Genomic DNA, 24,125 nt, shown 5'->3' on the forward strand with positions numbered 1-24,125 from the left:
CTACTTACCTGCATAGGTTTGGTAAGTGGATCCATTCTAACTAAATAAACTTCCAAGGTACGTTCTTTTTTCATGGGCAATGGAAGTGTCAAGTAACAAAAAGGATCAAATGTTACTGAAATCTTAGCACATTCAGGACAAACCAAAGTTGATTTGAAAAGGCCATGAAATATATCTACTATGATAGAATCGTTTCTTTTTAAATGGTTTTCCCAGGCTTCTTCAGCAACCACCTATAAAGAAAATAAGAACAAGTTATAGAGGTATTATAGAACTGCAACAATGCAGACAATAATATCATGAAACTTACTTTATCAGGCCTTCCATCAGCATCTTTCAATTGTATATATGGTTTTTTCCTAATTCTATTCAAATCTTCATGTAGTCCATCTAATAGGAAAGCTAATAGTTCTTGACAGTCTTGCTGTTGATATCCAGAGAACTGGGGTGCAAAACGTCCTACCTGTGTCTGTGAGAAAAACAAAACCATGAACTCAGCAGAGTCAGGATTCCTTTAAAATTCTACAGTTGATTCTTATTATTCATGGACTCCATATCTATGAGTTGCCTACTTGCTAAAATTTATTTGTAACCCTCAAATAAAATTAAAACACTTTAGCAGTCATTGTGGATATCCTCAGAGAGGTGAAAAATTTGAGTCATCTAACATGCACATTCTCAGCTGGGAAACAAAGTGATCCTCTCCCCTTTTTGTTTTAGCTCTCATACTATATAAACAAATGTCTTTTTGTAGTTGATTTAGTGCTTTTTTTTTTTTCACACTTCTGTGCTGTCTTCTGGTTATTTCAGTGTCTAAAGAGCCCCCCATACAAAGTGCTGAAGTGTTGGCTAGAAGGAGGCTGTGATGTACCTTTTGGAGAAAACATAGTTAGATAAGCTTCCTTCAGACATAAGTTACAGTGCTGTTGGCTATGAATTCAATGCTAATGAATCAACAACACATATTAAACAAGTTTTTTTTTTTTTTTCCTTTTTTTGTTTTTAGTACCAGTGATTGAACCCAGTGGCACTCAACCACTGTGAACATCCCTAGTCCTTTTATATTTTATTTAGAGACAGGGTCTTGCTGAATTGCTTAGGGCCTAAATTGCTGAGGCTGGCTTTGAATTCACAATCCTCCTGCCTCAGCCTCATGAGCCATAGGAATTACAGGTATGCACCACCACACATGGTAAATAAGGGTCTTTAAACTAAAATACACATAAAACAAAATGACACACTGGTTGGTTGGTGAAAATGTGAAAATGTTACAACTAGAAGGTTTGATAGAATCAAAACCTATATTTTCCTTAGTAGCAACAGTTTAGTATGGTTATTCAGTGTTTGCAATAAATTTAAGGAATATAACTATTGTGAATAATGAAAATGTATATATACAAAATAGGAACATATATTTTGTTCTGCATTCCAGTATACATTCAATGAAGCTTGCTTATTTATTTTTTTTAGAATTTAACCTTTATTTTATTCACCTTTTTTTTTTAAATGTGGTGCTGAGGATTGAACCCAGTCTCACCTATGCTAGGCAAGCACTCTATTCCTGAGCTACAATCCCAGTCCTCAATGAAGCTTATTTAGGCCAAAACAGAACAGAACATGGACTCCTTAAAAAAATGTATAGATGAAAAACAAACAAAACCCCCCAAAATGTATATTGATCATTATGGGTCCTATATTTATTTGTTACTAATTGCCATTTCACTATTTGTCAAAGGAGTTTTCAGCACTCTTTAATTTTTAGCTCTTGGTTTTCCTATTGCCTCTTCCTGTAAATGTTTGTCAGGCAGACAATAAAAGACAAGTTTTTATTCTGGCTATTATTATCATACAGATAATCATACATCTAAAAGAATTTTGAAAATAACTACTCTCTAAAATAGAGAAATGTTGACATGAGAAAAGAACAAGGAGAACATATAATAAAATATTGTACAAAAAATTGGGAAACACTGAAGACTTAAAAAATTTAGTAACATATTGCTTTGGGTCCACTGGGGAAAAAACTACAAATCTTTTAGTTTCTGTGTGTAAAAAGAGGAAGAATCTCACAAAGATAACAATAATATTTATGTTCAATTTTCCTAGTTTTGTAATACTATTTTTTGATTGGACTACAAAGAAATGTAATAATATAAATCATAATATGAGGGGCTGGCGTTGTGGCTCAGTGGTAAAGCCCTCGCCTAGCACGCACGAGGCACTGAGTTTGATCCTCAGCACCACATAAAAATAAAATAAAGATACTGTGTCCACCTAAAACTAAAAATAAATAAAAAAAATAAATCATAATATGAAAGAAGTCAAATATCAAGAGCCTGCATTTTTACATAAAATTTAAAGAGGAAAAAAAATCTAACAAAACTAATTGGAATGAGGGTTGTGTTGAGATGGTTTGTCTAGACTAGTCTGTCCAAATGTAGGGGTACATGATTTGTTAGTCGCTTCTTACTTTTTAGGAAGTAGTATACGGTTACTTAGTACATGTCCTACATGAATACCATTTAAGTTGATTGTAAAAATTATGGCTTATTATAATTGCTTATTCTTCAAAAATACATACTTTCTCATCCTACTCCTATTACAATTAATTAGGAAAACTTTTTAACACATAAAGCCAAATTTTAATTTAATTCTTGTTTGAATGAAAAATCATTTGTAATTTTACTGATTCTAAAAAGCAATCTATTCACAAATTTGAATAAACTTTGACTTTAAGAATTACATTGGAAGCACATTCATATTTAGTGACTGTTTTGCAGACTAGTTTTAATTTTTCAAACTCGCAATGACTATTGAAATACTCTTGAGTTCTTAGACTTTAATGAAATGTTCAAATTTATTTTTTTAAGGTTGTATAATATGAAATAGTCATGTAGATTTTTCAGAGATGTATTCTAAAATAACTATGCAAATAAATGCTCACTGCTATTTCTCTGTAGTAATTCTATCATACCAGTGTTTTTCTCAGTCTTTTTAAATTATTCCCTCCTCCTAAATCTGTTTTAGACTTTCTGAAAACTAATCACCCACTCTGTCATCTGAAATTTTATACCACAGATGATCTATCTATCCATCCATCCATCCATCCAACCATCCATCCATCCATACTGTACTCCTTTGAAGGGCTTATAAATCATTGTGATAGCTACTATTTTTCATCCTTCTCTTCTAGGAACTAGTTTTTGCCCTCTTGGGGATGATATCACTCTTGTTGAGAATGTATTTATCATACTAACCTTAAATGCTCTTGGGGTGACGTAGCTAAACTTTCCAGACCACATTTGCTTGATCAGTTCAGCATATGATTTAGCTATTTCGCCTCTCATTCCTAAGGGATTGTCAAAATTCAGTTCTTCTTGATACTTATCATTGAGGAAATACTCAGTAAGTGGAGGTGTGTTGCTCAAACACTGCAAAGAATAAAATATATTTTCAAGTAAAAGTAACCATACACACACTTTTTTTAAAACATGCTAAAATTAAAGGGAAACAAATTGTTTGCCACAGCAATCAGAAAAAAATAAGATGGTCTCTGGCACTAAGAAGTTACTGTTCAAATAAACACTGAAATGATGCACTCAACTATTCATTTCCCAAATTTCAAATAAATTATTTATAATAAATGAAATGTTAATATTTGTTGCTGTGAAATCTGCATTAATTTTAAACACAGCAAACTACCTGTTAACTGGGAGAGAAGCTCAGAGTTTTCTTTCCTTCTTTTACTTGATTGGTAGAAATTATGGATTGTCTACTCATCCCAGGAACCTATAAATTAGCCCGAGTAGGTAAAAACTAAGATAGAGTGCAAGCAAGAAATTAACTTAAAAAAAGAGGTTTAGCTGGCTCTCTGTATCTGTAGATTCAACCAACATAGATAGAAAAATACTTGGGGAAAAAATTGTGTCTACAATGAATATAGAGACTATTTTCTTTTCAGTATTCCCTAAACATTACAATATAGCAGAAATTTACACAGCATTTATATCAGGAATTTATGTAATCTAGAGATAATTTAAGACATATGAAAGGATGTGCATGGGTTATACGCAAATAATACATCATTTTATATCAAGGACTTGAGCATTCATGGATTTTGGTACCAATTACCATTGATACTGAGGGATGACTAAATTTACTGCTTCCACTATTAGTTACTTATCATTAAAGAGCAGCCTTTAAGCCTTCCGTCTGGCCAACTACCTTTATAAGGAATAGTATAAACTAGCTGAAACTGAGAAAATAAATTTCAGTTATGTAGACTCTGGGTAAGTGTATTCTCACTTTTTTCAGTTCTTGTTTTAATACAATCCAGTTTTCTTCTATGGCAAAATAAAAACTGTGAGTAATTTAATTCTTCAACTCTCTTCCATTCTAAATAAAACAATATATTCTTTAAAAATAGATGAAAATTCAGTTTCCACAATATTTTATTTCAAGATGGAATAATTTTAAGCTGATGATACCATATAATTTGATTTTAATACAAATATTACTACTTAATTAATGAGATGCCTAAAAAATGCAGTGTCTGCTATAGACATATAGCCATATAGGTAATTAGTTTTTTCCTTTTTCCCCTGCTGCAGGGAAAATATTTGTCTTGGAGTCAAATGACAAATTGCTACATAAGGAGCTAGTTGCTTGCATGTAAAATAGTAAAGACCCAGTTTGATGAGAACCTGGATTTACATTAATGGAAATTCAGTGTAAAACATTTAGTGTAAAACATTTTACTTTCAAAGTTTTTCAAAGAGTGCTTGCTATTAAATTAAATATACTCAGGGTGAAAGATTCAGTCTGCGGGGTTTTTTGATAACTCAGATGTTGTGAATTATAAACTATCTTTTTGAGCTAAAACTGTAAAATAAACTTATTCAACTTATACTCAGGTCTTTCAAGTAAATTATGGAGCTTAATTTTGTGGTTCCAATTATAAATCAATTTATGTTTACTCAAGTAATCACAGTATCTATTTAGGAATTTTCTATATTATAAGAATAATATTGTCTAAATTAGTAGTCTAGCCCCTAATCTCAAGGCAAAAAGGAGAACTACTTATAGTGCCATGAAATTTGTATTATCAGATTTTTATACAGTTAAAAATATCTAGGATGGGCTATACAGTTTAAGATCATTTACATATCACTTTCAGTGTAAAAATTTTTATTTATATTAGCAAAAGGAAGACAGAAGTAGGCTACAGTGTAGGAGGCAACTAAGGGAAAGGATATTATCCTTTCTAATTTCTTTTTTATCTCAACACCTCTCCTTATCTCATACTCCTCTGGAGTTTAATTTTCTCTTCTTTTTTATTATATATCCTCTTTTAATTATAAACCCAAATTCAGTATAAAACTTTTAGTGTAAAACATTTTGGGAGAGGGAGGTCCAGGCAATCTAGAATACAGCTATAAAGAGCATAAATGCCATCTTATATCACCGAATTAGCACAGATAGGATCAATGTTAAAAGACAATTAAGTGAAGGGAGATTGAATAGCAATTTCCAACAATTATCAATTAGTTTTCAAGTCTTTATATTTGATCAGCTCAGAGTTATGATAAGAATATAACATATTCCACTACCATCTATTAATGCAATCATAACAACATAATTTACGTTTTACCAAATATCTCAAAGAACCAAGTTGTGTAAATATAAATAATTCCTGAGTTATTTTTACTTAATTATTCACATATATCCTTATCTTGCAAAGATAAAAAGTTATTTTAGCTTTCATATATCATCAAGGGTGATTTGTTTTAATAATTTTGTTCATTTTTTTATGTGGTGCTGAGGATCGAACCCAGCACCTCACGTGTGCAAGGCAAGTGCTCTACCACTGAGCTACAACCTCAGCCCAAGGATGATCTTTTACCAAGTTACTTCCTTGCTACAAATTGTTTAATGGCTTTCCTTGCTTTCAGATTAGAATACCAAATCCTTAAATGGGTCTGTTGCCCACCTATGTACCCTCAATCTTTTGCCAATATCTTTTCTGTTCCACTTTATTGAGCCTTATTTTAGTTTACTTGTGGTTCCTTGAGCTCTAAGCATCCTAAGTTTGCAACTTTAGCTATCTGAAAATGTACCTTTTTTTGCCTTACTTAATGTTTACCAATCCATCAAGATTCTGATATTGTGTCTGGGAAGCCTTCGTAATACTTGTTTCTTCCTGTATGTTTCCGCACTGATTTTATAATAAACTATAGCTTTAATTTTTAGTTTGTCTGTCTTGTCAAATGGTCTGACAAGGAAAGACAAACAAAATGGTCTGACAAATGGTCTGCCTCCAGGAAAGCAGGTACCAAAATAACTTTTATATTTACACCTCTAGCACTGAGCACTACTTCATTTGGCCCTTAGAATGTGTATAGTAAATATGTGCTTAATAAAAATGTTTTGGCCTATTTTTACTAATGCATTTATTTTCTCAGATTTACTCTTTTCTTTCAATGTTAGGTTCAGTTGCTCAATAATTTATTTTCAAATAAAATATTACTAGATGCAGCAAAAATATATTTACTTGTAATGAGTAATCTCAAAAAGAATCTCCAAGTACTTGAATATGAAACCAAAAGAAGGGCAATGCATGTTAAAAACGTCCACTCTTTATTTGATCTTTAGTTAACCTATGATCTGTTTTGCAATGAACTTCTGTATTTGGACTTTTTAGACTAGCATTTATTTTCACAGTGACACATGTTAGTTTGAAACTGATTATGATTCACTGTTAACACACTATTTAAGAAACACAAATTATTTTTTATTTTTTAGTTGTAGGTGGACACAATACTGTATTTTATTTTTATGTGGTGCTAAGTATCGAACCCAGTGCCTCACGTGTGCTAGGCGAGTGCTCTACCATGGAGCCACAACCCCAGCCAAAAATAATTTTAATGAGAAGTAATTATACAAATTACCTATGAAGATACCATAACTAGTATCTATGTTTTAGCTATTTAGTCCTAAATGGGCCAAAACAAGCCTCTTATTTCTGGAATTTAATGTTTTAAGAAACTCTCAAGCTACAATTCTCTAACAATTTGCAAAAACACACATAAATATGGAAATTCAATAGTCAGTATAAATATATATATATATATGTATATATATATAACACATAATTATTTATTTAAAAACTAAGGTGATGTCAGGCTTTCCTCCCTCATTTTGAAAATACCACTAAATGAGGAATAAATTCTTGAAATAGCATAAGATGAAGTTAAAATATTAAAAATTTCATTATAATTTTTGGTACAAATTTCAAGACATATTTGGAAAAAAGATCAAACAACTAAAATATTTACATGCCCCGGGTGATGTTCTACTAGTAATCAGTACCACCATTCTGGAAGAAGAAAGTCAGTTTATTAAAATATTTTTATAATATAATTTGATTTGTAATACTTCATGTAACTCATTATTCAATCCTTTTTATGCAAGCTATCTTGAAAAGATGAAAATCTTTGACTACTGCAAGAAAACTGTACAATTGGACTGGCTGCCATAAAACACAGTGCTTTACAGAATAGTAATTTCTATACAGTTCAATAATAAAAACCATAATCAGAGTTAAGCTTTTCTACTATACAAGTATCATTTTCTATTAGATGAGACTGTCCTAAAACAATTTCCTTTCTTAAAGACACATATTTTAAAAGTCCTTTGTATGTAGGACATTTTCCTTTTAGTTTGTAAGATACTTTAAATGATATGATATAAAAGTCATCTAACATGTGTTGTGTCTATGTGAATATCTCTCTTATTCTCAATGCTTCTTGGTCTGTAAAATAACAAAACTCACCCTTTCTTAACAACACAATTGTTCTTAGCAAAAACTGAGAGTATGTATAAATATGTCATAAAAAATAAATATATAAACAGTATGATTTAGTTTGTGGATACACTGTAAGTATGCTATGTTTGTAAATACTTCCGAGTTTTAAACATGTCTACTAGTCTCATGTTATTTGGAGCTATGTCTCTTGTTAATTTACTGAAGTCAACTCTCTGACAAAGATGAATGTCAAAATCTCAGTGCTTTGGGAGAACTAAATCTTGTACTTCAACTCTAATAAAATGAGTTTTACCTATAAAGCAATGTGACTGATCATAAAATGCTTTTATGTTTAAGCCATATTTTGTTTCTATCATTATTTGTGCCTAGAGTTGGTCTTAAAATTTCAACTCATTTTGTCAAACAGCATGTTACAATTAAAGCAGTAACCAGACAGAATAAAAAGGTTCTGTACCTACATTCCAACTCAATGCAAAAGTTAAAAAGTAAAAAATTTCTATTAATGAATAGGTACTATTAACCAGGTAAAGTATTTTTAATGCAAGTTTATTGTGTACAAAACTGGCAAGAGCACTTGCAGATTTAGGGATTAAAAAACGAAATTACATGTTTAGTAGATGGTAGGCTTTTGGAATTTACTAATTTAGCATTTGTGATAGAATGACTAAAGGTAAGGTTCAGGAAATAAGCTACTATGAATGAAAGGCTGTTGATCTACGTAGAATGGTAAGAATGGTTGGTGTATGCGCAAGCTAATCATTTAGTGAGAAGAGACTGCTACGTATCTGTTCTTTGAAGTGGCTATGGGGTTCTTCTCTACATGCATTTTATAATATATATGTATTTCACATTATAAATTTCAAGTTTAAGATTATCCTTGTATTTGAATTATGAATCTTAAGATATATGCCTTAGCTTAATGTATTAAGACTGCACCTTCACATGTATTCATTCCTCTCCTTAGAAATTTCTTCCCCTGTAAGAAATTCACACTTAAAATTCTTTAAATTTACTTTAGCATCTTCTCAAAGTTACAAGTTCCTCAGCACCTCAAAAAACAAAAAACCAGCAACCAAACAAACAAAAACTAATATTCCATCATCAGGGCTAAAACTATACCACCTTCAACTTACTTATACGGCAGAGTCCATGTCTTATAATTTACACCTCAGAATTTAGCACAGTACCTGACACATAGCTCAATTAAAGTGTGTGAGTAAATGAAAACTTGTACAGTAGAGAGACTAAGAAACATTCCTCAAGTAAGAAAGCAATGGGAAAACAACAGACTAAAAAGGACATCTAAATTGACCCATTATAACTCTACACCAAAATTCTACAAGTTCAAAAATAACTATAGTCCAAATAATACCTGAGAGATTTCCCTAGTAGAAGAAAATAACTACTGTATATGCCCCACATATGTGTGTGTGTATATATATATATATATAAAAAACTATAAGATAACTCTGTATAAGTAAAAGATAAGTTAAAAAAATATATTTTGAAATGCAGTTTTTTTTTCTTTTCCCTAAAATCTTCACCCTGGAACTAGACATGAAAATTCTAAAGAGAATTCTCTTAAATAATCAGATGTCTCATCAAAAGACATTCTGCTGTTATGGTTCAAATGTATACACACCTTCATCCACTGCAACCCTGAAGAACTGTTAAAAAATAATAAACATTCAAATTGTTCATAAAGTATTAATTCTTCATAAAAACTATCTAGTTACAAACTTCCTTCCTTAACCCAACATCCTAAAACTTTAATATATATGGGAAATATAATTTTCTTTCATTGTTTAATTGCTTTGAAGATGCAAAGCATCTTACATATTTTCTTCACATACACATGCACAAATCTTACTGTTCTTACTTTTTGAAAGTAAAAGACTTAGTCTTTTACTATATATGTTCTGATCACTAAGATTGATATTTCTAAAAAAATAAGTAACAAGTAAGAGTCTCAATTTTGTATTTCACTATAAACTTCAATGTAGATTTTGTTGTTGTTGTTGTTGTTTTAAACTGATGAAGACAAAGTCCTACTATATAACCAAATCTCAAGTCTGTAATCAACATATTTTAGGAAATGAATAATTAATAGCCATCCCATAACTTGTAACGAACTGGAATTTCCCCAGTACCTGGAAAATAGCCAAAGTAATCCCCTTCAAAAAGAGAAAGTTGTCTTTTGTAATGCTGAATATGAACCACTCCCTTTCTGTTCAGGTGCTCCAGAAGCCCAATTCTCAAGTGATCATGTATGCTCACTATTTAGTAAACCGGTAACTAGAACAGGAAAGAAAACAAACTTAATTTTTGATTACCTAAAGTTTTTGAGTTGTGCAACTCATTCTGTAACTGATAAAAATGTAATGCCACTCACAACCCTTTAAAAAATAGCTACACCTTCAAACTGACCAAACGTAAAAATAAAAACCCAATCTAAAATAAGGGATTCATTCTTATTTTTATGACTTAAAAAATAAAACCTAAAGTAATTCACAGTAAATGTCATTTTAGAATACCCTCAAATATGTTTTTCCACCCTGAATTTTAAGGTTAGACGGATAAAGAATTTTTAAATTTGCCTGTTGTTTTCCAATTTGTCATGAGAACAGTATCAGTATTCTGAAAAGGTACTGCCATAATTTAAAAGCATTCTATTAATATTGGGATACTGGCATTAGTTTTGTAAAATTCAAAAAAACCAATCAAACCAAAACAAAACAAACCAAAACAGTGGATGATACTAGAAAGTCTGATGTAAGATTTCACAATGGAACTAAAATATAGGCCTGTGCCATCATCAAATAGATTAAAAAATAAGCTTTCTGGTAATTTAATGATCTTATTTTTTGTTATTTTTTTTCTAGAAAAGTCAAATCTCATATGAGATTTGAGATTAATTCTGAAGATCTCCAAATATTTTGTGAGAGTAAACAAAATTATAGCTCTATCTTGATTTACATTTCTATTCTTTGAGCTTTTTAAAAAGATGGAGATAATTTTCCTCTTATCTATTTTTAAAAACTTTTGCTGTGTTTTCTTCTCTATATAACTAACTTGTAAAATCAAGAACTACATACTCTAGATGCTGTTCTATCATTTTTATTTAATTACTCATTCCCTAGGTTTAACAACATGAATAAAATTAAAAGTCCCACTGTTTCCCCTTCCTTCAAATTCTATGATATATCTTCTTTATATGTTACTTGAATTCAATGAAGAATTATTATCAAAGTTCTGGGAAATACGAAAAATGATGGGATACACTTTGTTGGTTAGCAAAAAAATGTCAATCCTTTCCCCCTCATCTATAGGATTGAGGAAAACTAATTCTAAGTTTGTCAAAAAGATTACCTTGTAATCCTGTAACTATAGATGTCCCTGTTAAAAACGTCATGATTATGTAAAGATCACTGATTTTCATATTGAAAGCTGAAAGAAATTGGATAGAAGATCCTTTGTGATAAAGATAAATTTGAAAGTTCTGGCTATAAATTATTATTATACCAACAAAGCTCTAAGCTTCAGGTAAGGTGTATTTAAATCAGGCTTTAGACCACTAGACTATGACAGCAATTCTGATTTTTAAACTATTTTTTTACTTTTTAGCAACAGACTATGACTGATTTTATGTTAAGGTATTCACTTTATGGAAAGCATGCTAAAACCAAATGGTTCTATAACAACATTAAGAAACAATGTTAAGTTACATCTATATTTAAAAACTAAAGTTTATAAATAATTTTAATATTTTAGAAACCATCTCTTAGCCCATTAATAATTCAAAACAGGCTCACAATGAAATAAATGCCAATATTAACTTTTTGGCAGGCAAGATAGAAGTTTTAAGGGAAAAAGATTCTTTATGTGTCCATACATACAGTCACATGCACACACACATGCGCACGTGCACACACACGTACGTAATATTGGTATTCAATCCCTTGCAGATAATATTCAATAAAAAATGTTTTCAAGTAACTGAATATTAAGAATTATATGATTTATTAATCTTTAATTCTCTTGCAAGGGCATATAAGAAGGGGCAGCAGAATTTTTTTAAGTTTTACTGACTTATTACACTCTAAATAACCAAGCCATATATTTCTTTGTCATTTCATTACACTAGGCCCATAACTGATAATAATTAAGCTGAAGTGAAATAGAAATTTAAACATCATGTGATAGCATGAACTATGAAGATGTCTATTTTCATAATCTAAAAACTTCAAATTTACCTAATCACTCAACAAGTATTTATTAAGAAAAGATCATTATTTCAAAAGCCTCTGAAAGTATATAAAATATGTTCTAAAAGGATTTTCTCATATGATTCACTGTAAAATTATTCAAGGAACTATTTTTATTGCAGTGCTGGTATGACCTGTCAAATTATGACTAACATGGTGACCCAATCCAAGTATTATCAGATTTCTTGGACTTTCTATGTTGGTATTTTTTTCAGTTGCAAGAAGTTTCAGTTTTTAGTTGTTTATTACATACTTTAATTCTTTTTTAAATTATTGAGTTCTTTTGGAGTTTAGGCAGCTCTAAAAATATCATAAATCTGGTACAGGTTGAATTCCAAACATTTCTGGTAATAATTTTTCTAATTAGTGTTTCTCAAAACATTTATGTTGGAAGGACTAATTTTTTTTTAATTACTTAATCAAAGATTGGTACTTTTGTGTACAAACCAGTAGAAAAATTAAAACTAAAAAACAATATACAAAAGCCAAGTCTGATTTTTATTATTAGATTTAATAGCTATAAAATTGCTCTAACAGATTGCTATAGAAAATTTTAACCATTTTCAATTTCTATAGTTATTTCATTTGATCAACACTGGGAAATCCACAGGCAAATCATGAGAAACAATGTCCTAATATACATCAGGCATTATACTAAATATAGGGGATATAAAAAACCAAAGACAGCTTTTACTTTCATGATTCTGTGTAATGGATATTTTGTCTAGGAGGAAGGGATAGAAGAAAAGGGGGAAGTATAGGAAAGACAACTAAAGAAGAGGTAATAATATGTGCAAAGAGTTTTGAAACTTAATGAGTTCTAAGAATTGAAAGTAATTTTGGGTAAAAAAGAAATCAGGATCTGGTATGAATTTTATCCTTCAGAGGATGGTAAACAAACTTTAAACATATTATAATCATATTTTCTTTTCAAAACAATGTATTTGGAAGCAGTGTACTAAATGGGCCGGAAGAGGATAAATAATGCAACAGGAATGACTTGGCATATATTTTTATAGTTCACCTTAAAAATGCTGAGTATTGGAATAATGTCCTGTTGGAGGAAACAATGGATATAACTGCTATTTAAGAGTGAAAAGAACTTTGGATAAATCTCATGTTTTAACGTGGGTTACTGGGTGGACAATTGTAGTTACAAGAGTAAGTATAAGAAATAAAGAGGACTGGAACTAGTTTTAGTAAACATGTTTGAGTTATTTGTAGGTTATATCTGTAACAATGTCCATTTAAAAGATTCATACTAGAGGGAAACTGAGGAGGGAGAATTATGGATGAGACAGCTTCAGGATTTGCCAGTGTAAAAATGGACGTCAAATTCTCAAAGGTAAAGGGGCTACAGAAAACCTAGCAAACAAGGAGGTCAAGAGTGACCTTTTCAAAATTTCTATGGAGTGGTATAATATCACAATGACAACATGAGTTGATATTTATATACTGTTTACTATGCATCAAGCACTTCTTAAACAATTAAATTTTCACTTTACTGATGAAGAAACTAGGAAGTTTCTTATTCAATGTCATACAATTTGCCAATGACAGAGCTAAGATTTGAATCCAAGCAGTCTGATTTCAAATCCATGCTTTTACCTATCCTGCTAGGCACTTGATAGATTTAAATAAGATGTGGATTGAAGAAAAATAAGAAAGCAGATAGAAAGCACAGACTATTCTTTACAAGGTCATGGATCCCCCTTGCACCACTCCTCATTTATTAAAAAAGACATGTATATAAGCTGAAAGGAGCAGTAAAAATGTGAATTTAAAGGAACAAAGAATGAACAACAACGGAACAAGTTTTGGGGAAGGTAATGGAGCTTCCAGAAAGACAGTGATATAAATGTGGCAACAGAAATTTTTTGTGCAATACTCAATATACTGTATACTATTTAAGCATAAGAGGAATCTCAAAGTATTTTTTTAACTTAATTACTAGTAATATTTTTGTCAGAAATTTATTTTAAAAAGATTGATTTCTCCTGGTAAAGCATATTATACTTTAAAAAGCCCTAGGCATTATTCATAATGCATCAATTATATATCAAATCTAGTATGCAAGTGAGGCAGTATTGTCTGGTATATACGAAACCTGGTAAGCGAAGCATTATGAATAAGCATTACATATAGCTCAAAATATTTTAGGTACACCTCTTTTTAGAGCTTGCATACATGAAAAAGCATCAACAGTTAACATGTAGGAAGTTTAAGTATGTATTTATTGAATGTATGAACAATGTTTTTACTTTGATAAAACAGATTTCTTATGTATAGATTTCTATGGTAAAAAATATGTAGAAACATACATAAGCTATAACGATATAGTTTGTATTTCTGGTAATTCTCTGCTATTTTATGATCAGATGAATAAAATATAAGTCATAATGGATAGTTACATACTCCACCAAATAAAATTAAAACTCAATTCAAACGTCACTTTGGTGAAGCCTCACTTATTTCCGAATGGCTCTCTTTGCCTCCATAACATTTTGCTACTCATGCTATCATATCTTGTTTGTTTTTATGTCTATTTCATTCACTAGTTTATGAACTTCTAAAGGATGGCCACTCTCTTTTTATCATTGTCTAAAACAATGTTGGGTACATAGTAGAGATTCAGTGGATATTTGTTGGGTCAGCTAAATATATAAAACAAGAACATTAGTTGATTTAAGAGCAATCCTTTTCCCCTTTTCTCTGTCCAACCCTAGATGAACTCAGTTTTCTATTTCATGCACCATGTAAACAGTGCTGGAGAAAATCTTAAGTGAATAAATCCGTATCATTCTAAACTGATATTTCCCAATCTCAAATGAGATCTCAATATTGTTGAGCAATCTTCCCCTTTCAATTCTTAGCTGATGATCTGGTCTCATATTTTGGAGATAATGGAAGTCACTGCAGTATCTAGAAATGACATCCATAATCTTTCTTTTCTCCTACTTCAACATTCAGTGTCTTCTCTCGGTTAAAATGTTGCATTACAGGGCTTAGTTCTAGAACCTCTATTTCACAGACCTCCTCATTTAGATACATTCATTTCCATGATTTCAAATACCACCTATAATAACATATTTCTTTTTTTCCAGCCTAGGCTCTGATCTATATTCCATACAAGAATATTCACCTACCTCTGATCTAGCTACTTAGATGGTTCATAGGCAACACAAAACAGACATGCCAAAAATCAATTCATATCTTCTCCCCACCCTGAATCTAGTCCTCCTACCATGTCTCCTTTCCCACTACCCTGATTTTGCTAAATGGTTATATCCATCATCATGATGTATAAGACAGAAACTAGAAACTTCACCTTTCATTAATTTGAGTTTTTTTTTTTTAATGCCAAGTGTTATTCTAGGTAATGAAGCTATAGTAGTAACTAACACAAAATCCCTGTACCCATGGAGCTTGTGTGTGTGTGTGTGTGTGTGTGTGTGTGTGTGTGTATGTGTGTTGGGAGTAGAGGGAGACAGAAAGAAAAAAGACAAATATAAGAAAAGCATGTCAGTAGGTGATGAGTGCTGAATGGAATGTGGAAAGGGCAGTTACCCGTTTTTCTTTCTTTCTTTCTTTCTTTTTTTTTTTGATAGGGTGAATGGAGAAGAATCTGACTGGTAATAAATATCTAACAAAAATAAGAAAGTAAAGCTATAAATAAATATTTAGAGAAATACCATCACAGGTATAGGAAATTGCAAGATCAGAGACCTTGAGGCAGGAATATTTTTGGCATGTAGAAGAAGCCAGTAAAGATAGAATGAAGTGAGCTTGGTGGAAAATAATAGGATATAAGACACATCGGGGGCCAGATCCTATAAGGCCTTCCACTATTTTAAGGCTTCCGCTTTTAGTGTTGTCAGCAATAACAACAGAAAAGGATCTCTCTGGCTGTTCTTTTAAGGGACAAACTACAGGAATTAAAGGTAAAAGCAAATAAAACAAAACAAAAATCCCCCAAACAACCCAGCTAAGATAACTGCAGTAATCTAGGTAAGATAATGGTACCCTGAAATATTCAATACCCTTATAATGCATTAAAATCTAAATTCTCCTTGTATGCTCTGGCTTTGGCCTATATCTTCAAATTTAATTTGTCCTATTCTCCTTTTGTCATTTTATACGTTACTCAAACTGGCCCTTCCTAGAGCACTTTTTATATCATTTTTAATTCTCACCTGCCAAATTTACCTATTCCTTGGTCATAGCTCAGATGAACCCCAGGGGTACTTAACTACTGAGCCATATCCCCAGCCCACCTTTTTTTTTCAGTTGTAGTTGGACACAATACCTTTATATTGTTTATTTATTTATTTTTTATTTGGTGCTGAGGATTAAACCTAGCACCTCGCACGTGCTAGGTGAGCGCTCTACCGCTGAGCCACAACCCACCCCAGCCCTCCCCATCCCTTTTTACTTTTTATTTTGAGATAGGGCCTTGCTAAGTTGTTCAGGCTGGCTTTGAACTTGCAAGTCTCCTGTTTCAGTGTCCCAAGTTGCTGGCATTATAGGTGTGTGCCACTATGCCCAACTCAAATGTTACTTCTGCTGAGTAAGATGCCCAGTGTAAATTAGGTGTTTTCTGGGCTCTTGTGATTCACTCACAGCATTCCATTGTTTCCTCTTCTTGATGCCTAATGCAATTATGATTAATTTAATGCTTATCTCTCCTGCTAGACTGTAAACTCTGTGGAAATAGAAACTGCTTTGTTCATGATGTTGTAATTTGTGCTCAGAGTGAAAAAGACACTTAGTAGGGCCTCAAGAAATATTTGCTGAGTAAATGAACAACATCACAAGTGTATCTTAGTGGAAAAATTATTTAGCTTGATTACCTACAATATTCCAAATATAATATTCTCAATAATTTCTAGTTTTGAAAACCAACTTATTCAAGAAGGAAAAATACCTACCAGTGATGTTCAGAAGAATGAAACAATTTCAAAAAGGAGTACTTGAACTATTTTGAACATTATTACCATTAAATAAATAAGTGTTTGTATAACTTCTTAAGGGAATTCATGAGCTGTAACCAAACAATAACGCTATTTTATGGGAGTATCATGAAATATAGAGACCATTCTCTTGGCATAAATATAAAAACTTTTTTGGGGGGTGGTTTTAAAAATTATTTGGTGGTCCTAGGTATTGAACCCAGGGTCTCATGTAAGTCAGGCAAACACTATTCTATTGGGTTTAATCCTCACCTCAAAAGCTTTTTTTTTTTTTTGGTGGCAGAGGGTGGCCAGGGACTGAACTCAGGGGTCGTTAGTCACTGAGCCACAACCCCAGCCCTATTTTGTATTTTATTTAGAGACAGGGTCTCACTGAGTTGCTTAGTGCCTCACCCTTGCTGAGACTGGCTTTGAATTTGCAATCTTCCTGCCTCAGCCTCCAGAGCCACTGGGATTATAGGTGTGTGCCACCATGCCCGGCCTCAAAAGCATTTTTAACAAGTGCTGGGGATATAACTTAGCAGTAGAGCACTTGCCTACCATGCACAAGGCTCTGGGTTCAATTCCTAGCACAACAAAAACAACTAAAAAACTTATTTTTAATGGTTGTGTAACAATGTGAATATACTAAACTATACATTTAAAATGGTTCAAATGGTAAATTTTCTTTGTATATTTTACCACCATAAAATAAAATGTATTTAAAGCATTTCTTAACAGTTGATTAGCATAATTTGAAAAAAATACATTATCTCAGAATGTTCTGAATAACAACTCAATTTCAATTTATTAAGTTATCTTAGTAACTGGAAAGTCACTTGAACATTCCTTGCCTCAATTTCTTTATTAGTGAAATAGGCATGCTTAGGCCCTAAATCACAGACCTCTGAAAAGAGAAAGTTAAAAAACTAAAAATGATATGAAAAACAGCTTGTACTATGCAAAAAAGGATACTGCTATTATCAGAGACTACAACTTCAACACTGGGCTACATGTTTTAATAAGGGTATTATAGCTAGTAATTTAGATATTACCATTTACAATGGTTTCAGCAACCATTAACACTTTCCTGTCCCAAATAGTTTTGTTTATAAATCACTGTAAAAAAAGTGAATAATAATATTTTGCAATGTTTCTTAACTAACAGAATACTAAACTTAAAAAAACATTTACTATGAAAGTGACAATGACACCTAGAAAGTTGATCATGTTAAAAAAAGCATAATCATAAAACTATTTCTACTTATAAACTAAAACAGAAAGATGATCTCAAGATCAACTGTCTTAAAAGAAACAAAATTCAGTAGAAAAGAGCCTTTAATAAGCACAGTTTTGACTGGCTACAATTTAAAAGTATACTTTTAAAAGAAATAGGCAATGGACATCAAAACAAGCTCCAAGAGAGATCTGGCATAACTTTCATTCTTTCAAGAATATTTCAGTCCAATCTCCTAAATTTTCTAGTGACCATTCAATCATACCAATTTATAATTTAGAATATAAAACCGAAACACTTTAGAATCTTCCAATCAAAAAAGTGTTGAATGATATTAATATACATTTAGTAAATGAGGATGTATTATTTTAATTAAGAAAATGAGCTGTGTGATTTAAGTAACAGAAGTAAAACTGGAACCAGTTTTCCTTTCTTTTCTTGTGGTGGGGAGGTAAATACTGAGCTCTCACTATACATCACTGACTGACATTTCTTAGGTTTTTCCTTATGTTTTACTAAAATAATAATTATCACAATCAATACAAGATGTGTATTGTAAGATGTGATCACTATAATACTATCTAATAAGTATATACTCATTTCTTGATATTTATGGATATCAAAATTGCAGATGCTCAAGTCTCATAAAATGGTGCTGTATTTGCATATAACCTATGCACATTCTTATATTCTAAATCATGTCTAGATTACTTATAATACTTAATATAACATAAATGCCATATAAATAGTTGTTATACTATATTTAGGGAATAGTGAAAGGAAAAAAAGTCTATATAAGTTAGGTATAGATGTGTTAAAATTTTTTTTTTCTATTTGCAGTTGATTGAATCCAGGGAAGGCCAGCTATATTATTATTTGGTGTTGGCTTTTTTTAATTTTAGCCAGAGTAATATAAAACCATTTTGTATGTTAGAAGCGGATGCAATTATTTATAAATCCTTAAAACAACTTATTTCTCTGTGATCTACACTCATGTCATTTTCCTGTCATAGAATGAGGGACAGAAAAAATACTTAAAAGTCTGTATTAATTGAAAAATAAAAGCATTAGTCCTAGAGAGATCTACTTATTAAATGAGAAGGTAAAGAGCAGATGAATCCGATTTCCTTCCCCCATTTAAGAAAGGCATGTTTTCATGAGAAGAAATCCCTAATAACCAAGTTACGTAACTACAAAGGCATTCTTTTAGAGTTACCATTTCTCTCCCAGTTGTAAATATTAAATTCCTACAGAACTATACTATACAAATTCTTTCCTAAAATAATCTGCCTGAGAATACAGGTTCTCCTTCGTCACCCACTTCTTTCTTTCTAAATGGAAGGGATACTTCTTTGATGTCCATGTTGAGAAAGCGAATGGCTCTAATGCAAGATTGTCCCTCCACTTTTTTTTTTTTGCTTTTTTAAAAATGGAAAGAAGACTTGATTTTTCATCTGATAGATGACTGAATAGATTTTTTAATATATCTGTGCGTGTGTATACACACAGAGACACTTTTTTTTTTTGTTTTTGGTAGCACTGGGGAAAGAACTCAGGGATTGGTGCATGTAGGCAAGCGCTTTACCAGTATATTCTTAGCCTGATTAACATTTTTTAAAATGATAGTTTGCTATGCAAGATTTGGCACATAACTTGGAAGAAATTCAAACAATATCCTGGATTAGACTAAACACTTGGCCTGGAAAGAAACAGTTTGAAGTTTTAGTTAGCCACATTCTCAGTTTATCAAAAGAAATTATTCTCTAGAAGATCCTCAACTTAAAACAAACAAAAAAAAAAACTGTCATATAACTCAGGGGGCAAAGTTTTTTTTTTTTTTTGATGGAAACTATATATATGTATTTTAACATAAGGTTGCTAATTTGTCTAAGTAGACTTCTGAGAATTTGTGTTCCAATAAATGCAAAAAGAAGTTCTCAAGGTAAGAGTAGGGTAGTGTTATATTTAATCATATTCAAGCTATGAAGTAGTATAACATAGAAATGACAGTTGTAGTAAGGACTTTTTAAGTTTTACTATGTAATAAAGACCTAGTGTTGTTTTTTTTTTTTTAAGAATGCTATTTCTGTGTAGTATTACTCATTTTCTTAAATTTAAGTGTTTCAAAGAACTTCAAATTTTCTACTTAACATTCTCTAAACTTAATAAATTTTTTTCTAACTCAACAAATCACAGAAAAAAAGATAACTTTTAAAATGCTTGGAATCTCGATTCATTTTCTATTTTATGACAAGAATAATAAACAAGTCCTGATTAGTTTCACTTTTCTCAATGACTTCCTACAATCTATTTAAGGGGCCCTGTCAAGTAAAGAGTTTTAAAACAACCATCTTACGCTGTGCTGCTTTCCAGTGGAAAAGACCATATCATTCCCTTGCTTCAAATCCATCTGAAGAGCTGCTTCTTCCAGGAAGCCAATCATGAGCCTCCTAGGTAGGCCTTGACAATGAAAAAGACAAGGGTTGGAGTGCTCCTGAATCTACCGAACTAACGCTAATTCAAATTACCTCCAAAAATGCAAACTGTAAAATTGGACATTCTTTAGATGAAGTAATAGATTTGGGGCACTAGAAAACTATTTTTTAAATATATTATTTGTACCTCCAGGACATGGTGGTAACTACTCAAGAGGCTGAGTTCTGGGATAACCTGAACTGAAGAATTTTGAATTTTGGAGCACCCTGAAGACTGCATATAAATAAACAGTTATACTTTATTATATTCTTTGTCTATCAGTTTGCCTATGGAAACCTAAACTATCACAGCTCAGAAATGGAGCAGATGATAAATAACCATGAATGCAGCAACACTAAGTGGAAAAAAAAAAAAGTACATCAAATTCCTTTTTCTCATTCACAAGGTCTAGTCAAAATGGAATAAGAGATTATTAAAAAAGGAAAACAAATGTTGGGGCCATGGAAGACAGAATATTTCAGGAGTCATTCTGGTTAACTCTTTTAATTAAAAAAAAAAAAAAGACTAACACAAAAATAGTATCAACCTAATCACTATTCTATGAGTTTTATATTTAACAACTCACTTAAACACTTGCAAAACTCCTAAAATATGGATACTATTATTTTCTTATCATTTGAAGACAAAAATGAGTTGGGGAATAACTTGTCTAGGGCAACACAGTTAATAAGCAGGACATCCATGTTTTCAATCCCGGTATATAACTTCTTAGGACTGCTCTAACTTGTAATTTTTTTATGTGGTTTTTCTGTTCATTTTTTAAAGCTAGACTTTGGTTTTCAAACTGTCCCTCAGAGTCCTAGGATTCCATGAGAATGTTTCTGGGGCCGTTAAATTAAGGAAAATAAAGATACGCAGATGGGCTTCTGGGAACTCCACCCAACCAAAGCAATTTCACTAGAACCACTGCTTAAATATTGGGGATACAATTAAACTTTAAGTTAAAGAAAGGTTTTGATGCTATAAAGCAAAAAGTTTAAAAGTCACAATGTCTAGATAATAACATTCATAAAGGTCAGGATACAAGTCCAAAAATATTTCACATATTTGATGTTAAATAAATGTTAATTTAATAAACTGAAACTACATGGCAATACGTTATCCACTAAAAAAAGTTAATATTCATACCATTATTACATCAGAGAAATACTGAGTACTGATATAATTAAATAATAACAATTATGTTACATGACATTTAGCTTAGTTTTCAGTCATGGGTGACTAAATGATTTCACTATCTCAAAGCGACTAATGGACTAAGCATCACTCATTCTCAAACACATACAAAATTGGTATGCTATTCACACATACCATTTTTTGTAGATATATCAGACCAGCTGATGTACTAAAGTGACAACTCACACTTTTTAGGTTCACTGAATTATTTTAAGTGGTTATACTAAAATACACTATCAGTAGAAATGTTATTTTATACTATTTTTAGAAGCTCATGAATGTATTCAATTTTAAAGAAATTACAAGAAAACTTGGAAAAAGCATAATTGAGTAACGGTATTTGAAAACAATTATTGATAAAATCTATTTTATTAGTTATCTCTTAGTCTTCTCATCTATGGACCTATGAACATGGATGTTTGTGAAGCAGAGGAATATCATTATTTTGTATTTCCTTTTACAATGAATTTTCAGCTTGAGAGCTGATGTCTAAATCAATTTAAAACCATAGCATTTTAAAGAAAACAAAACTAAAGTCCTAGCTTTCCTAATTCTCAATTTGTATTAAAAGTCAAAAGCAGCAAAACAAAAGTCACTTTTTTCTTCTCTGACTTGTCTGCAGAATTTTATTTTAGAGAAAGTATAGTTTCTGAAAGATACAGACATGAAATAATATTCACTGCTTAAAATAATGAGTGCTTAAGTTTTCATAAAAAATCTTTATGATTACTATCATAAAAATTACAAACATCACTCTTGTGTCTATGTCTCAATTAAAATGGAAGATAGGATGGTGAAAAATATTGACAGGGAAAGTGGTAGATCTGTAAATTTATTGTAATAAAATAGCTTTGAACAGAAGCAAAAATGAATAAAATGAAGTTTCTTACACCTTAAACACAGCATATAAGAAAGCTATTCAAATGCTAAATCTAGCTCCCTTGCTTGATTAGATGATTTAATTTTAATACCCATTTTGAAAAACTGCAGTTAATCATACGGAAATTAACTAAACAGACTATGTTAAAGGCACAGGAAACTAGAGAGCATTATTGCCTTATAAGGAATTTAATTTGAAGGCTGGCCAGAGCCTCCCATGATTGATTAGCTTGAACACTCTGGTTCTCTTCTGATAGACTCAAATTTCTATTGTCTATGTTGTAAAAATATTTTCTTAATCTTAATGAAAAAGCACTGAGATCGATTTTCTATACCAGATTATCAAAACAAAACATCAAGCTAATATCAAGCCTCAGGAGTCAAAGTAATTTTGCTATTGTGAGAGTAAAGAGTTATATAAAAATTACATGACTTTGGGACCCTAAAAGAAGGTTTTCTGGTACTGGTGCAACCACATTTTGTATAAAGTACTTTCCAGAGATTATATGAAAGGATTTTTATGGCCAGGGAGGGTAGTCCAAACACAAACCAAATTATAATAAGCCTGTTCTGTCCCTTTCTCTGAAAGTTTAGTACTCAGTATTTTACTTTTGTTATCTAAAGAGCTATCAGGATAATAATAATTTTAGCGTGGTCTTCTCAGATGAGTTTCCCCCTTCTTAACTTCCAGAAAAAACAAACAAAAAAACTTATTTTGTTTAGCTAGAACAGGAATACTAGAAAAATAATTTTAAATAAACTAATTCACATTAAGGAATAAACAGTATTACTCATTCAAAGAAGATTTAAAGAAGAGTTTACTAATCTATATTATATCCACTTAAACAGATATGCTATTTTGTGAGTGGCTCAATTCTATACAATGAAATCAGAAAATTACTAATTAGGTCTCCCCCTTCTCCCAAGTTTCTAAAAGGTTACTCCTGGCCTACAGTTACCCCAGTTAAATTTTAATTTTCCAAGAATGCTATAAAGACAATGGTTAATTTAGGAGACAACTGGATTAATGACAATGTACAAAATAATTCACTTAAAGATGTGTTTAATGTCATCAATTCTTGATCTACATGTTATCTACATATTTGAAGGTTGATTCCTATGCAGAGGAGATTCAATATTAAAATGTGAGTAGAATAAAATATTCAGACTTAAAACTAAAAATTCAGAATTCACCAAAAAGATTTACAAGAAAAGGTTAAAATTCAAATATCAAGAATAGTCAGTTTACCATTATCCTAGGCTTTTTTAAACATAGAATTTTATCTGTAAAAGGGGAA

The 24,125-nt window shown here is 31.3% G+C and overlaps 1 protein-coding gene across 6 annotated transcripts in view; it reads right to left on the reverse strand.

Moving 5' to 3' along the window:
* Nucleotides 1-24,125, reverse strand: part of Usp15 (ubiquitin specific peptidase 15) — a 122,470-nt gene that overhangs the window by 18,259 nt on the left and 80,086 nt on the right. For 2 of the 6 annotated variants that reach the window (XM_027925817.3, XM_027925808.3), the window contains 3 exons: nt 3,258-3,431; nt 311-469; nt 9-233 (listed from right to left, as the gene is read on the reverse strand). In XM_027925817.3, coding sequence (XP_027781618.1) covers nt 9-233; nt 311-469; nt 3,258-3,431 — 558 coding nt within the window. Of the gene's footprint in view, nt 1-8; nt 234-310; nt 470-3,257; nt 3,432-9,975; nt 10,121-11,194; nt 11,273-20,672; nt 20,737-24,125 lie in introns of those variants that run through there. The other 4 variants (XM_027925824.3, XR_011707062.1, XM_071609708.1 and 1 more) reach the window with 4 other exon arrangements.

This window comes from Marmota flaviventris, chromosome 3 (assembly GCF_047511675.1).
Source record: "Marmota flaviventris isolate mMarFla1 chromosome 3, mMarFla1.hap1, whole genome shotgun sequence".
In the NCBI taxonomy this organism is placed as follows: Eukaryota; Metazoa; Chordata; class Mammalia; order Rodentia; family Sciuridae; genus Marmota; species Marmota flaviventris.